This window comes from Hypanus sabinus, chromosome 3 (genome assembly GCF_030144855.1).
Source record: "Hypanus sabinus isolate sHypSab1 chromosome 3, sHypSab1.hap1, whole genome shotgun sequence".
Lineage (NCBI taxonomy): Eukaryota > Metazoa > Chordata > Chondrichthyes > Myliobatiformes > Dasyatidae > Hypanus > Hypanus sabinus.
Genome location: NC_082708.1, coordinates 143,287,862 through 143,305,188, shown reverse-complemented (window position 1 = coordinate 143,305,188; position 17,327 = coordinate 143,287,862). Strand labels below are relative to the sequence as shown.

The following is a 17,327-nucleotide window of genomic DNA, read 5'->3' as shown; positions in this document are numbered from 1 at the left end:
GTGGAATGGATGATGCCAGAGGAATTGGGGTTGATTATACATGCCTCAAATAAATTCATTCAGATACTCATACAGAATTTATACTCCAATAGCTCCAAACATAATTCTTATCTCCAAGTAACTGGCTGTCAGCATTATTATGTATTTATTACCAAACAACTGGTCAATCACTAATCAAGTCCTAGCCAGCTTCCAATGGAATAATTCCATTAGTCATACCCTCTCTCCTTATTCCCCTGTATCTGTGCAACCTCTTCTCTCTCACATACCCATCAACTCACTGTGATTCTTGTGGTTCCTATTTACACTAAAGAGCCAATTTAGTCTACTACCTCTTCTTTGGGATATGGAAGGAAACTTGGGCACCGATTGCAAGCCCACAATGTCACAAGAGAAAACATGCCAACTGTATGTAGGTGGTATGTGAGGTCAGGATTAAACCGTTTTCCTAGGAGCTGTGAGACAACAGTACTAATTGCCGTGCCACCATTGGACTCTCCATTCTTCCCATATGAGTAAATTAGGAGATCACATTTTTGAGCTCAGGAGAATGAACAACACAAGGAATTTGCATCAAATTTCTCCTTACTCTTTCTATTGCCTGGCCTTCCTGGGCTTCAGATTGTCTCTTGGAACCTAAATTTCAGGAAACAGTGTTTACCTGATGCATTGCTTCATGTAACTGGAGTCCCAAAGGGGCAGTTGCCAGCAGTGTTAGCACTGGAGCCTGTGGGTCAATGCACTTCTCACAGGATCTTCAGCAGAAACTGCTCTCCTGGTCTGCTGAATGCACTGAGTCTATAGTCCACCACTCACTGATGTTACCATGGAAGATAGGTACAGTATAGCACAATAACAGGCCTTTCAGCGTACAATGTCTACAGAAAGTTATGCCGAATTAAACTAATTCTTTTCTGCCTGCACGTGATCCTCATCCCTTCATTTCTTGCATATTTTATCCACTAACACTATTGTATTTGCTTCCACCATTTACCCAAGCTACCGCTCTCTGCATACATAAAAATTTACCCTACACAACTCCTTTAAACTCCTCCCCTCTCACCTTCAAATGCATGCTGGATTTTACCTCAGAACACTGTTGCACTGCCATAGACGCGTCTCTCCTTGTTTGTGTATTAATACTTCATTTTTGCAGTCTTTTCTTTACCCTTTCTATAATTTACCTACAGTTTATGTATGGCGCGCTGTCTGAACCTGCCTGTCTGAAATCTGATGCGAGCAAGTTTAAGTTGTTCCTGTACTTCAGTATACTTGTGCTCACAATAATCTCGACGATTGAACGAGGCCCCCAAAGTGGCCAAACTTTTTTTAAAAAAAATGCAATATGAATTGAGAACTGTGGTCAATTTTCAAAAGTTCATGCATCGGTCCTTTCAAAAAGCAACACAAAGAACAGGAAGATTTACATTTGAAATTCTAAACTAAGTGAAGCAATTACACAAAAATAAGAGCCAACAAAACTAGCGAGGGCCGATTTACCTCGATACATCTTGGAATGTCACAACTCAGACAGGTTAAGTTGTTCTTGCAAAGATCGAGTGACTTGTCGCTGCACCAGACATGAGACGGCCTTCCATTCTCGCCTTCCTCGTTGTCCGAAGTCGGGGTGCAGGGGTGTCGAACTTCGGGCTTAGACCTCGCCGAAGGGTCAGGGGGCTGACTGTTGAGTTCCATGAGGAGTTAAAGCCACCTGCAAAGCGGCACAGGCAGCTCTGGCGTCGTGCCATGCAGGATGCTGTCAGCCCGAGACTCACGAACCGAGGCAGAACAGCTCAAGAACTAATCAAAGCAATCTTCATTCCAACGATTGAGGCATAAAAGGGAATGAAGCGTCCAAGCGACTAGTATTAAATGATGCTTAAAATTCAGTGAAGGGTATAAGGAGCTTTTACTTCTAAACTTTCCGACAGCAATGCTGGGAAGTTTTCTCAATTTCAGAGCAGTGTAACACCAACGGTGCGGTTACCATAGAGATCTCTGTAACCTATGGCCGCTGACAACCCGTTTGCATGTGGGCTTGGCGCGGTCTTTAGGTACCAGGCGTCCACCTTATATGACAAACGAGAACAACTCTGGGCGAGTGGGTGCAGGCTCCGTCCGGCGCTGCCCAGCCAAACGCCCAGGTTCGGTGGCATCGCGGTTGTAGGTATCGACCTGACGCACACGGGGATACAGCGCCTTACATATAAACCACCGGAAGTGTTTCTATCGAACATAATCAGGCACCAAGCCACTGAAGAAGGTATCAGAGCAGGCGAGAAAGGAAATCTTACAGAAGAAGAAAAAAAAGTTGCAACACTTCTGAAAAACGAAGAAAGTCCACTGAAATTTTGTGAAAACAATAGAAAATGTTGGGGGTATTCAGCAGGTCAGAAAGCATCAGTGGAGACACAAGAGACTGCAGATACTGGAATCAGGAACAGCTGTCTGCTGGAGGAACACCGCGGGTCGAGCAGCATCTGTATGTGTGTGTGTGTGGGAGGTGAAATAGCTGATGTTTCCGGTCGCATTCCCGCTGATGAATTCGAACCCAATCGTTGACAATTCAATTCCCCTCACAGATGTTGATCCAGTAGATTGATGCCGTAGGCAGGTTATGTGGACGGAGAAACGAAGTTATATGCCCGATATAAATATCCCTTGCAGACTAAATAGATGTTCTGTATGTTGTCTGAGCTTTTTGTTCCTTCTAATACAGACATGAAATAAGTACAGATTGGGATTCTTCTTTTAGAAGATCCTTCACTCATAACACAGTAGCATAGCAGGTAGCAACGCTTTACAGCACCAGCGATCAGGTTTAATTCCCACCGCTGTATCTAAGGCGTCTGTACATTGTCTCCTGTAAGGTGTCTCCTCATAACCATGTGGGTTTTGTCAGGGGGCTCCAGCTTCCTCCCACATTCCAAAGACTACCAGTTAGTAAGTTGGTATGTTGAGGGCATCCAAACCATGGCAACACTAGCAGACCACCTCCAGCATATCCTCAGACTGTATTGGGCATTGATGCAAATTATGTATGTTTGCTTGTTTCAATGTTCATGTGACAAATAATGTTAATCTAACCAATTTCTCGAAATCAGCCCTCAAGGTCAACCCAGAGCATCTAGGTTATAGCAATCATAGCAATGTAATTTTCTAAATGTGCGGACAGCACCTTGTCATCCCTCTAGGCATGTAGCAGCCCTTGAGATTCAATAAGGAAATAAGTTCAATAGGTCCCAATGCAAGGTTATCCACCTTTAACACTAACTTAGATTTTCTCTCTCTACAGATGTCTCCTGATATACTGAGTATTCTCTCTCTCTCTCTTTCTCTTTACCATCTTTATTCATCCTCCCAGTATTACACTCCTTCGGTAGTGAAAACAATTGTGTCCTGGACAGCCTTTGTGTCCACCCAATCACAGACACCCCAATCTGCCTGCTCTTCAATTTATTGGCATGCTCTCCCCCTCACATTTCCAATTCTAATGATGAATTACTGACCTGAAATTTAACCCTGTTTCTATCTCTACAGGTGCTGCTTGATCAGTTGAATATTCTCAACATTTTTCTATTTTCTTGCAGAATCTTGCTGGGTCTCAGGAAGCATGTTCAAAATGAAAATGACATTGAGATATTGTAATCTTTGGTAGCTGAAGATGTGATGGCCAGTGGTTAAGTCTGAGAAAGAATGAGATCTCGGAGGCAGTTGATTGTAGATATCTGGGAGAGTTAAGGCAATGGTGAAGATGACTGAGATGGGGGGGGGGGTGACTAAATGGAGCAATTTGAACCACAAGACAAGAATTGGAAAACAGACAATGTACTTCCAGGAGTCAGAATAGGTCAGAAAATTCAGAGATTATGAACATTTAGGGATCGGCATGTGTCAGTTCAAGCTGGGGTTTTTAATGTTGTTGAATTCACTGAGCGTTCAACCAGGAGTAGGCTTGACATAACAAAGAAGCTTACAGGGATTTCAGCAGCAGATTCGCTGGGGCAGTGAAGTTAAGTGACGCCATAGACCTTGAAATAGGCTGTTTTGGTGGTGAGGTTAAAATACATCTGAAGGTCGACTTGTGGTCAAGTGTAACACCAACATTTCAGATTGAAACTACAGAAAAAAAGATGGCGGTGGTTCCAATGTAACAACTTTTGTGATGGGGCCAAAGAAGATTATGTCATTAAAAAGATTCTTAAACAATGTAAAGGATGGGAGACTGCATGTACTAGGGTGATAGTATACAACAGCTGTCACAAAGCATAACCTTACATAGAAAAATAAGGACTAAGCCTTTCAGAATACAAACAGCTTTGAAAGGATAGATGTGTATAAAGTATTGCCATATGATAGAGAGTTTACATGAGCGAAAGTAAGACTTCATCAACAAATTCAATAAGGAATTCAGGAGTATGTTTACTGAGAGATTGGTTGAACACAGAATCTGGTATCACAAGGAGTATTTGGAGAAAATGGCACAGACATTAATGGAGATGCTACATAAACACTGGCGAGCATATGAGGTGACAAAGAGGGAGGGGGAAGGCTACTCATGAAGTATAAATATTGACACAGACCAGTTACACAGAATGGCCTATTTCTGTGAAGTATATTTACATAATCTTATGAAAACTGTGATTAGAAACAGAGAATTTCTGTTCACCAGTGAAATACTATAGTTGCTTATGTTTAGCTACCATATTTTTAAAAGTGTAACATTAGATTTAAGAAGGTAATGCATAAAAGCATCATATTAATGTATTAGAAGAAAAGGAAAAACAGTGAAAAATGCTGGTTTAACTTAATTTGCACCTTTTGCTTCTTTAGGCTTAGATTTAGAAATATTCAAGGATTATTTTTTTCAATGATGGCATCTCAAAGTTGTAGTGTGGCAGAGGAAACATACAATTGACAAACTTTACTTTTATATAACATGATACCTTATGAATAATTAGGCAGAATGTTGTCTTATGAGATAGTAATTTGTCTTTAAATATGGAGCTCATTCACTCCACAGCAAGGAATCCATGACTTGATGGAGAAGTGCAATTCACATTAGGTGAATGCGGAAGCTAATCTTTCACTGCTGCTGATTTAAATGTTTTGCTCAAAACATGGGTTGTGGGCATCATAAAAGGATTCAAGAAATTAATTTGCAAGAGACAGATACATAATTCTGTTCACTCTACCAGCAGAAATGGTGGATGCAGTATCAATTTCAATGTTTAATACAAGTTTGGATAAATATGTGGATGGAAATGGTATGGAGAGCTTTGGTCTAGGTGCAGGCAGATGGGACTAGGCAGAATAATAGTTTGGAATGGATTAGATGGGCTGAAGGGCCTGTTCCTGTGCTGTAGTACTCTATGCATCCTAGAGCCAAGGTCCTCTAAACCTCAGATGTCAATTTGTAACAATTAGATGATGTTTGCACTTGCACACACTCAACTTCAAGCCATCTTCAACTCCTTCACTGGAGTATACACTAGAATGGGTGTTAATCACTATGTCCATAAACAAAGATTCTCTACAAATCTGCTCCCAGGATACACTGCCATACCACAATGATAAAGGTTCATCAAGGTTAACATAAGTGCTATCAATCATCACAGAATCCACAAAACTATATTGGAAGTGAACCATCCCTAATTCTGAAAGACTATCGAAGAAGTTAATACTCCAAAAGAGGTGTTATATCAATTAACAAGTAAACACAGAAAATTAGAGTAAAAGTGGTTAGTCAAAAAGGTTATCAAAAGATACCACAGAATTATTCACAAATTGAGTGCAGAAATGGCAAGTGGAGTTTAATCTAGACAAGTGTGAGCTGTTACACTTTGGGAGGTCAAATATAAGAGGAAAATATACAATAAGTGATATTCACGTACAGGAGAATCTTGAGGTGCAAGCCTTTAGCTCCTTGTAAGATCCAACACAAATGGATGGAGCAGTAAATGAGTAAGGATTGTTTGTCTTCATTAGAGCGGACATTGAGTATAAAAGCTGGGAGTTCTGTTACAGCAGTATAAAGCTTTGTTTAGAGCACATTTGGAGCATTGTGTGTAGTTCGTTCATGGCATTGCAGTAAGGACGTGAAAGCTTTGGAGATGGTACAGAAGAGATTCACCAGGATGTTGCCTGGATTAGAGAGTATTTGTTGTAAAAAGCAGTTGGACAAACTTGGACTGTTTCTTGAGTCTGAGAGGCAAACTGATCAAACTATATAAAAGTATGAGAGGCATAAGTAAGGTCAGCAACGTTGTCCTAGTGTGAAAATATCAGATAAGCTTTAAGGTGGGACGAGGAATCATTAAAGGAGATCTGCAATGCAAGATTTTACACAAAGTGGGAGTACCTGGAACATGCAGCTAAGAGAAGCATGTTCCTGGCATGAAAGCAGAATTAATAACAAAATTTAAGGAGCAGTTTGAAAGGCACATGGGCTGGCAGGGAATGGAGGAATATAGACCATTTGCAGAGAATGGGAATCGTTTAATTTGGCATTGTGTGACACAGATGTCTTGGGTCAAAGGGTCTGTTTCTGTGTTGTACTATTCTACTGAATGTTATGTGAGTGACTGCACTATACTTTGTGCCGTTCTGTAAGGAATGAAGATTTTGGTGGTCAATTGGGTACCAGTAAAGGGAGGTTCTTTGCTCTGGATGGTGTGGAGCACCATTTATGTACAAGAACTGGGATGAAATGTTGGTAAAAGAAGATTTATTAATGATTTTCAAAAGAGGATTGCATATCAAGTTGAAATGAAAAACATAATATAAGAATATTTACTAATAATCATGGTGAATTTGATTTGATAACCATTCAAAGAATAATCATTTGCCCAAAGCGCCAATAACCTCTTACATAGAAACAGCAGTGTCAACAACCACACAATTGACAAGACAAGAATACATTTCAAATTGAAACATAGTCATTTATTTTGCTAATATTGTTCACTCACTTTTGTACAATCCAGCATTAATCAGAGAGCCAAAATGGTTTTGGTCCAGTGCCACACTACACCTCTCATATAACACACATAAAATGATTAGATCATTGAATGCAATGTACCAAATGGTTTTATATAATCCAAGTCTGCACTATCCTATTAGAACTAGCTCTGTGGTTAAAATAATGTGGTGGGTTTTCGTATGGAGAGACTGTTGGAATAATACAAAACGTGTGATACCACTGAATCTGTTAACCCAAAGGATTCACTTTAAGTTGTCTTCTTCAGGTTCTGGGGGTGGAGGCCGTTCTAGTGCTGGGCAATCATCAGTGAGAAACACAAGATCCTGAAGGGGGGGAAAAACAACTGTAATTATTGACCATGCGGTAAGTGCAACGTTATCCAATTAGAAAGCAAATCAAAATCAGGATAAGCATAAAGATAGTAAGCTTGGTAATGTATTCAGAATATAAGCCCTATGAATTGAGTTAAGGTTCCACTAACTATTTAGCTTAAATTTGAAAATTGACGATAACCGATTCTATGTTAATGTTAAGTAATGGAATAACACTATTTGTTTGAAAATATTGATTTGAATGATATTTTAGATCTGTTATATGAATAAAGTACTTTTTGAAATACATATGTTTTTATCTATAGTCCTCGCTCAAGACCTGAAGTTCGACTTGAGGTGTCAACAAGATCTATACTGTATACGTTACCCGGCGGCAGAGTCGGCTGATCATTGAATACAATCGCGCAATACGGAATTTCAGAAAAGCAATTCTTTTTAATTCTTTGCATTCGGCAGCGATGAGATTTTCCAAAGCATAGATGTGATCGCGAAGTTTGACCAACACGCAAGCGTTCTGGAACACGAATATACTTCATCAATATTTTCATTAAGAACAATAGCAACAAATCACTGAAATAATAACTGCGCCAACGGTGCTTTCCTGAAGTCGAAAGTACTTACGTGTACATCAATATATAGTTTGGGCAAATGGGCAACACAACGGCTCTGTGGAAGAAACATATTCATGTAACTATTCTGCAAGCACAACCCACTAATCAAGACAACAGATTGCCTTTTTAATTTACCGTGACAGGATATTTCTCTAATCTTTCCATTGTCACCATAATTCCTTTGCTTAATTTCAAAACAGCCGAATAACAAGTCGGTGGGGCGGAATCAACGATTATAAGGAGAGTGGACAAGAGGACAACTTTTCTTAGCAGATCCATAACTCGTTAAAGTATGCAGCCAGCTGTAAATTCTAAAGTGAAGTTCCCCTCCTGGCGCCTTCCTTCTATTTCCGTGAAGTTTGAAATGTGCCCATTCCGAAATATGCTCCAGTTTATGAATCCAGCGCATGACCTTCTGGATTCGGTGATGACTATTGCTGACGTCTGTCTGGATGTATTCCAACAGAAGGATCCCAAATGTGAACCAGACTATATTGAACTAAATTTAGGAGCATGGTTCTCAAGTTCCTATCAAAACCACAACACAAAACCGTTTTGTTGACTAACTTTAGACCAGGTTATAATTAGCAGAAGCGTTCCTGTTCATACAGGGTGAGGTTTGATATTTCAGGTTTGCCTTGCCTTATTCACGGCCATCGCTAATAGCTGTTGTCCTAATTCCTTATGAACTTTAACAAAAATCATACATCGTGTGAATTGGAATACTAAGCATTATAGTCCAGACTCTGTTATCATAGGTAGGTGAAATTAAGTTATTTTAAGGAAATTGTATTATAAAAAGCTGGGAGCTGGAAACCAATTCTCAATCAAGTCAACATACACATAGTGCAAAAAGCAACAGAATGAAACACCCTGTGTGTTTTTATTCTGTTTCCTAACATAGGCAATAACTTGGTATGGGACTTGGACATGGAGAATTACGCACGAAGAGCTAATTAACACAATTAAATCTACACTGGCTCTTTAGAGGAGCAACCTATTTCCTATTATTTCCATAAATCCCATTCTTTACTTTTTGCCAAATGTCCTTTTGAAAGCTACCAGTGAGTTCCTATCTTTCTTATACTCAGCCAGTGCATTTGAGACCTGAGCCACCCATTTATTTATTCATTTACTTACTTACTTATCTATATATCTGCCTATTCATATATTTATTTATTTGTTTGGTTGTTATTTAGTGATATAGTGATGAACAGGCACTTCTTTGAGCTGCATCAATGAACTGCACCTCCCAACAACTCATCTATTCTCCCATCAATTCTAGTCATTTTGTTAAAGGACTCAAACCTGTGCTTCTGGTTCTTGGCTGCTTTAGTTTGGAAAAATATACTCATTACTTAAATATTCTTATTACATTAGTTTGGAAAATATTCTCAATACTTAACTCTGTCTACTCTAAATCCTCTGTGATTTTACAACTTGAATCAAATCTCCCCAAACTTTGATGAAAGAACCTTAATCCATCCTAAACTTCCATCTTCCTGCAGTCTTTTTAATAAATCAGTTAATCTCATTTGTTAATGATGTAAATTCTCTCTACTGAGTAACAATTGAGGCACTGTTTTTCTAATCTAAGCATGTTTAACCCATTGTGACTGCTTACAATAAACAGGCTAATGTGGAAAGTTAAAGATTGGAGCTTGGACAATCCCTATGTCTTTTGGTAGGAGACTTGTTAGCACAATGAAACTTCCCATTGCTACAGTAGGAGCCTCTATTCCATGGTCATCGTGGGACTCGGATTTATTGCTAATTCCACAATCATTAGTACCCTTGGAAACAAGAGTTATCATAGTTTTCTGTTTAAATGTACAGAAAACTATTATTGATCTTGTTCAGTTTTCAATTGCTCTGGGAGCAATTATCTCATGAATGGTATGATCTAGCAATGGCCTCGTTCTCAGAGAGCCTGCCATTCCTTAATTGGAAACAAAGAGTTATTATGATGTAGAAAGATTCTGTAGGAGAGGACCACATTATAGAGTTCTATCACTACTGGACAGCGAATGGCCAGGATGGATGAAGCAACCTCTCAGATGGAAAAGTTCTGAGATGCAATGGGACTTGGGAGTCCTCGTGCAGGATACCCTTAAGGTTAACCTCCAGGTTGAGTCGGTGGTGAAGAAGGCAAATGCAATGTTGGCATTCCTTTCTAGAGGAATAGAGTATAGGAGCTGGACTGTGATGTTGAGGCTCTATAAGGCACTAGTAAGACCTCACTTGGAGTACTGTGTGCAGTTTTGGGCTCCCTGTTTAAGAAAGGATGTGCTGACGTTGGAAAGGGTTCAGAGAAGTTTCACTAGAATGATTCTGGGAATGAGAGGGTTAACTTATGAGGAACGTTTAACCACTCTTGGACTATACTTAGAATTTAGAAGAATGAGGGAGGACCTCATAGAAACAGTTTGAACTTTTATAGATTATAGCAATTGGCAGAAAATTGTGTATAGTATGATTTGTATGTCATGTCATAATGTGTGGAGATGAAGAGAAATCCTGTCTCATATAATATAGAAAAAAATGCTGGAAATTCTCAGTGAGTATACACCAAGTCCATGTAGAGAATCTCGGTTTCTGATATAGTGGCCCTACATTATTTAATACATTTTGTGTTTCGTTCTGTAGAGCTTATTGTATACCAATTACAATTTGAGATAGAAAAGGCATGTAAAAGGGCAATGTTGTGATAGTCAAGGGGGATTTCAATATGCAGGTAAATTGGGAAAATCAGGTTGGCGCTGGATCCCAAGAGAAGGGATTTGTAGAATGCCTATGAGATGGCTTTTTAGAGCAGCTTGTGGTTGAGCCCACTAGGGGAAAGGAGATTCTAGATTGGGTGCTGTGTAATGAACCAGATTTAATGAAGATTGTTAAAGGAAAAGAACCCTTAGGAGGTAGTGATCATAATGTGATAGAATTCATCCTGCAGTTTGAGAGGGAGAGGCTAAAGTTAGATGTCTCAGTATTACAGTGGAGTAAAGGAAATCACAGATGTATGAGAGCAGAGCTGGCCAGAATTGATTGGAAGGGAACACTACCACAGATGATGGCAGAACAGTGTGACTGGAGTTTTTGGGGACAATTCGGAAGATGCAGGATAGATACGTTCCAAAGACGAAGAGGTATTCTAAAGGTGGATAAAACAACTGTGGCTGACAAGAGAAGCCAAAGGCAGCATAAAAAGAAAAGAAAAGACATATACTTTAGCAAATATTAGTGGGGAGAGAGGATTGGGAAGCTTTTAAAAACAAAGAGAAGGCAACTGAAAAAGAGAGAAAAGATGAAATATGAAGGTAAGCTAGCCAATAATTTAAAAGAGGATACCAAAAGTTTTTTCCAGATATATAAAGAGTACAAGAGAAGTAAGAGTGGATATTGGACCACTGGTAAATGATGCAGGAGAGATAGTAATGGGAGACAAAGCAGTGGCAGACAAACTTAATAAGTACTTCAAAGAGATTCAAAGCACACTTATTATCAATGAAGTATAAATTATACAGGTTGAGCTGAATTTGCTTAGAGGAAGTCACAAAGCAAGACACCCAAAACACCCAATTTAAAAAAAAGAAAGACCAGAAACCACAGCACAGAGAAAGAGAAAAAAAAACACAAATCATGCAAACAATGGAAGTAAACTAACAGCATTCCAAATTAGACTGAGTCCCCAGATCCGTTCTCAGAGCAGCTGGAGTAGGCCCAAGCCTTAGTCCTAATTCATCACACCTGCAGGACAAAAACACACAGTAACTGGATCAGTTCATAGCCTCAGCACCACAGAAAAAGAATGAACATTGACAGGAGAATGAGCAAGTCACCCTGACCCTCGCCTCCATTCCCAACACTTGGGCTTCCAGTCTATCTGTACCAGCGTTTAACTTGTCCAAGCACCAGCTGGCACCTCTCCCTAGGACCTGTACTGCAGTGCCACGATACGCATGTGCTGCCCAGCTCAAAGGTATTTTTGATCTCACCAAATTGGCTCAGTGCTTGGAGTGATCCAAGCTCACGCCCGGGTTAGGTGGACGGGCATTGAAACTCTTCTGCATTGACTCCTTTCCAAATCGCTCACTCCATCTCCAGCAGTGACAGGAGCTCTATCTGCTACCCCGGCTTGAACATGCTCTCCTAGAACAGTACATCCCCAAACCAATCTCACCTCTGCCTGCCTCCTCACTGTCTGCGGCAACAATTCACCACAATTTGCTTCAAAAATGATATGATAAATAACGGTTTTAGTCAAATCTCTTGCCTTCCAAACTACCAGTAAGCCATCACACATCTCAGGTAGCACCATTTTGAACCAGAAGTACTTGTCTCAGTCTTCGCTGGGGAAGACGTTATTGGAGTGCCAGAAATGTGAGAGTGTCAGGGGGCAGAAGTGAGTGTAGTTGCTATTAATAGGGAGAAGGTGCTTGAGAAGCTGAAAGGTCTGAAGGTAGATTAGTCACCCGGGCCAAATGGATTATACCCCAGGGTTTTGAAAGAGGTAGCAGAAGAGATTGTGGAAGCATTAGTAATTATCTTTCAAGAATGACCAGATTCTGGAATGGTTCTGGAGGACTGGAAGATTGCAAATATCATTCCACTCTTTAAAAAGGAAGGGAAGCAGAAGAAGGGAAATTATAGGCCAGTTAGCCTGACTTCAGTGATTGGGAAGATGTTGGAGTCCATTATTAAGGATGAGGTTTTGTGATATCTGGAGGCATATGATAAAGTAGGCCAACGTCAGCATGGTTTTCTTAAGGGAAAATCTTGCCGGACAAATCTGTGGGATTTTCTTGAGGAAATACCAAGCAGGAAAGACAAAGGAGAGACAGTGGATGTTACTTACTTAGATTTTCAGAAGACCTTTGATAAAGAGCAGCACAAGGGGCTGCTTAACAAGATATGAACCCATGGTATTACAGGAAAAGTACTAGCATGGATAGGACATAAGCTGACTGGCAGAAGGCAAAGAATGGGAATAAAGGAGACTAATTCTGGTTGGCTGTTGGTGGCTAGTGGTGTTTCACATGAGTCAGTGATGGAATCACTTCTTTTCACATTATATGTCCATGATTTGAATGAATCACATGATGGCTTTGTGGCCAAGTTTGTGAACTATTTGTAGATAGGCGGAGGGGCAGGCAGTGTTAAAGAAACAGGAATTCTACAGAAGGACTTAGATGAATGGGCAAAGAGCACAAAAAACTGAGACCTCAAGCAGGGTCCCTGAAGATTAACTTGCCGGTTGAGTCAATGTTAAGGAAGGCAAATGCAATGTTTGAATTCATTTCAAGAGGACTGGTATATAAGAGCAAGGATGTGATGTCGAAGCTTCATAAGTCATTAATCAGAGTATTGTAGCAGCTGGAGTATTGTGAGCATTTTTAGGCTCCTTATCTAAGAAAAGATATGTTGCCATTGGACAGGGCATTGGAGAGGAGGCTCATGAGAATGAATCTGGAAATGAGAGGGTTAATGTATAAGGACTGTTTGATTGCTTTGGGCCTGTATCCGCAGGAGTTTAGAAGAAAGAGGGGAGATCTCATTGAAACCTATTGAAAATTAAAAGGCCTCGATAGAGTGGATGTGGAAAGAATGTTTCTTATGGTGGGTAAGTCTAGGACCAGTGAGCACAGCCTCAGAATAGAGGGACGTCTTGTTAGAACAGAGATTAAGAAGAATTTCTTTAGCCAGAGAATAATGAATCTGTGGAATTCATTGCCACAAATGGCTGTGGAGGCCAAGTCATTGAATACATTTAAAATGGAGGTTGATAGTTTCTTGATTAGTCAGGCATCGAAGGTTATGTGGAAAAAGCAAGAGAACGGGGTTGAGAGGGATAATAAAACAGCCATGGTAGAATGGCAGAACAGACCCGATGGGCCAAATGACCTAATTCTCCTTCTATGTTATCAATGTTGATCTGACCTGTTAGTTGTCAGCAACAGACAACTATGAACCACCTCTTGCTGTACCATGGACTTGTCTCTGATTGTGTTTTTTTGGCAAAATGTCTTGTTTTTGAGTCCTTTTCTTCACTGAATTGTATAATTTATGTATAGTCTATGTATAATTTATGCTCTGTGTGTTGTTTGAATCTACATGTCTGGACTACAAGCAAATTTTTTCATTGTAATTTACCTCACCTTATTTATGAGGATGTCAATAAACTCAACTTGACTTGATGTGAAATGTCAGATGGTAAAATATATGTAGATCGCTTGATTTGAGGTATCAAGGAAAATTGATGAACTGAAAAGTTGGGTAAATGAAGCATCTTTATGTGTTGTAACACTGAGAGCTGGGGCATATTGCTACAGTAACTACTATCGCTTGGCATTAACATCAACGCAGATTTATATTCACAATGAACTTAACTTTAAATATGGATACAGCTGTGTCAACCGTTTTAGGAGAGATCATAGATTGAACAAAAACATAGGACAGTACAGCACAAGAACAGGCCCTTCATCCCACAATGTTGTGCTGAACCAATTAAATTGGTAATCAAATAGCCAACTAAACTAATCCCTTCTGCTTGTAATGTCCATATCCTTTCATTTCCCTCACGTTCTTGTGCCTATCTAAACATCTATTAAAAATCCTGAAGTGTCTTTCTCTACCGTCTCTCCAGGCACCTACCAACACTCTCTGTATAAAACTTGCCCTTCACATCTCCTCTGAACCTTAAGTGCATGTTCTCTGGTTTTAGACATTTCAACCTTGGGAAAAATATACTGTATTTCTACTCTATCTAATCATATAAACTTCGATCTGATTGCCCCATAGACTCTGCCACTCCAGAGAAAACAACACAAGTTTGTCCAACTTCTCATCGCACATGCCCTCTAATCCAGGCAGCATCCTGGAAAACCTCTTCTGCTCCCTCTCCAAAGCCTTGACATCCTTCCTATAATCGGGTGACCAGAACTGTATGCAATACTCCAGATGAGGCCTAACAGGAGTTTTAAAAAGCTGCAACATAACTTCCTGAGTTTGGAATTCAGTGCCTTGACGAATAAAGGCAAGCATGCCATATGTCTTCTTAGCCATGTTATCAAGCTGTGTAGCCACTTTAAGGGGGCTGTGAAATAAGATCTGGGGAGGGAAGGGAGAATGTCAGATAGTGGAGAGCACCCATGTGGCTGTCCCCCTCAACAATAAATATTCCATTTTGAGTACTGTTTGGTGGGGACGGCCTACCTGAGGGAAGTAACAGCAGCCGTGCCTGTGGCACTGAGTCTGGCCCTGTGGCTCAGAAGGGTAGGGAACTGAAGATGATGGCAGCAGTCATAGGGGGCTCTATAGTTAGGGGACAGATAGGTGATTCTGTGGATCGAAAAAAAAACATGGATGGTTTGCTTTCTAGGTGCCAGGGTCTGCGATGTTTCTGAAAAGGGAGGGTGAGCAGTCAGAAGTCATAGTACATATTGGTATCTATGACATAGGTAGAAAAAGGGAGGAGGTCCTGAAAACAGAATATAGGGAGTTAGGAAGAAACCTGAGAAACAGGAATTCAAGGGTAGTAATCTTGGGATGTGTGAGGGCGTGTGCCATGCAACAGTGAGGATAGGAATAGAGTGAGGTGGCAGATAAATGTGTGGCTGAAGAATTAGATTCAGATTTCAGGATAACCTGGACCTCTTCTAGGGCAGGTGGGACCTGTAAAAATGGCACAAGTTGCATTTGAATCCAAGGGGGACCAATATTCTTGTGGTCATATTTACTAGAGCTGTTGGGAGTGGTTTAAACCAGGGCTCCCCAACCTTTTTTGCACCACGGACTGGTTTAATATTGACAATATTCTTGCGGACCGGCCGACGGGTGGGGGGTTGGGGGTGTTCAAGTAGGGTTGCCAACTTTCTCACTCCCAAATAAGGGACAAAAGTAGCAGTCAAATCTGGCACATGTGTTTACCCCGAGAAAGACTACCATGACCATGAAACCTTGTGCAGGCACCTGTGTGCGTATGCTTGACGTGTGCATACATGATGTGTGTATGCGTGTACGTGCCGATTTTTTTCTCTACAAATCAGTTTTGGCTTAATCTTGCTGATTCTGTTAAGTGAAACTACACTATACATACATTATTTCTACTTTATATAGGCTGTGTATTTATCATATCATTCCTGCTTTTACTATATGTTACTGTTATTTTAAGTTTTATGTGTTATTTGGTATGATTTGGTAGGTTACTTCAAGTTCAACAGTGCGTGACAGGGAATGAGGAAAGGTGTAGCTGACTCATATTGTTTTGTATCATCAAATCATATTGTTTCCTCGCGGCCCAATAGCACATGCCTTGCGGCCCAGTGGTTGGGGACCACTGGTTTAAGCTAAAATGGCAGGGGGGTGGGAACCAGTATGATAGATCTGAGGAAGAGCCAGCAAGTTTACAAGTAGATGCTGGATATAACATCATTGCAAGGAAGGATAAGCCAATGATTGGGTACACATGCAGACAGAGGAAAGAGTTAAATTGTACCAGAGGCAAAATTCAAAAGGGCAAAGAATGCAGGACTGAAGGTGCTGTATTTAAATGCACATAGCATTCAGAATAAGGTGGATGAACTTGTGGTGCAATCACAGATGAGGGCATCACTGAATCGTAGTTGAAAGAAGGCCATTTTTCAGAGCTGAACATCAGAAAATATACTTTGTATCAAAAGGACAGGCAGGAAGGCATAGACAATGGTGTGGCTCTGTTGGTAAGGGATGGAAATACATCTTTAGAAAGAGGTGACATAGGATCAGAGAATGTTGGCTGGAGTTAAGAATCTGCAAGGGTAAAAAAGCATTATGGAAATTATATATAGGCCTCCAAATAGTAGCCAAGATATGGGGTTGAGATTGCAAAGGGGAATGGAAAAAGCATGTAATAAGGGCAATATCATAATTGTAATGGGGGACTTCAATATGCAAGGGGATTGGGAAAATCAGGTTGATATCGGATCACAAGAGAGGAAATTTGTTGAATGCCAGCAAGATGGCTTTTTAGACCAGCTTGTGCTTGAGCCTACTCGGGGAAAGGCTTTCTTAGATTGGATGTTGTGTAATAATCCAGATCTTATTAGAGAGCTTAACGTTAAGGAGCCTTCATGAGGAAGTGATCATAATATGGTTGAATTCATACTGCAATTTGAGAGAAAGAAGCATAAGTCACATGTATCAGTATCACAAATGGAATAAAGAGGAATTACGGAGGCATGAGAGAGGAGCTTTCCCTGGTGGATTAGAGGAGGGCACTGGCTGGGATGACAGCAGAGCAGAGGTGGCTGAGGTTTCTAGGAATAGTTCACAGGTGCAAGATAGATATATTGCACAGAGGAAGAAGTTCTTTAACAACAGGGCCAGGCAGCCAGGGCTGACAACAGAAGTTAATAAAAGCCAATGATAGGA

The 17,327-nt window shown here is 40.4% G+C and overlaps 2 protein-coding genes across 3 annotated transcripts in view; both read right to left on the bottom strand.

The window, feature by feature from the left end:
- LOC132391715 (leucine-rich repeat-containing protein 27-like) overlaps window positions 1-2,462 on the bottom strand; it is a 56,826-nt gene extending 54,364 nt beyond the window's left edge. For both annotated transcript variants that reach the window (XM_059965271.1, XM_059965272.1), the window contains exon 1: window positions 1,501-2,462. In XM_059965271.1, the coding sequence (XP_059821254.1) occupies window positions 1,501-1,695 (195 nt within the window). In that variant the 5' untranslated portion in view covers window positions 1,696-2,462. The remainder of the gene's footprint in view (window positions 1-1,500) is intronic.
- A 4,555-nt stretch (window positions 2,463-7,017) lies between these two features.
- On the bottom strand, window positions 7,018-14,034 carry LOC132391716 (cytokine-like protein 1). The gene is made up of 4 exons (XM_059965273.1): window positions 8,058-14,034; window positions 7,933-7,977; window positions 7,679-7,825; window positions 7,018-7,302 (listed from the first exon to the last, which is right to left on the bottom strand). Exons 1-4 carry the CDS (start codon window positions 8,199-8,201, stop codon window positions 7,222-7,224), a joined length of 417 nt encoding a protein of 138 aa, XP_059821256.1. The 5' UTR covers window positions 8,202-14,034; the 3' UTR covers window positions 7,018-7,221.
- Between the last annotated feature and the right edge of the window lie 3,293 nt (window positions 14,035-17,327).

Bases quoted from the DNA above. Each gene is read 5' to 3' on its own strand.
- LOC132391716 (XM_059965273.1), bottom strand. From the start codon at position 8,201: ATGGATCTGCTAAGAAAAGTTGTCCTCTTGTCCACTCTCCTTATAATC. The intron at 7,978-8,057 runs GTAAATTAAAAA...TTTCTTCCACAG, and splicing joins TAGAGAAATATCCTGTCACG to AGCCGTTGTGTTGCCCATTT. The intron at 7,826-7,932 runs GTAAGTACTTTC...TTCGTGTTCCAG, and splicing joins AACTATATATTGATGTACAC to AACGCTTGCGTGTTGGTCAA.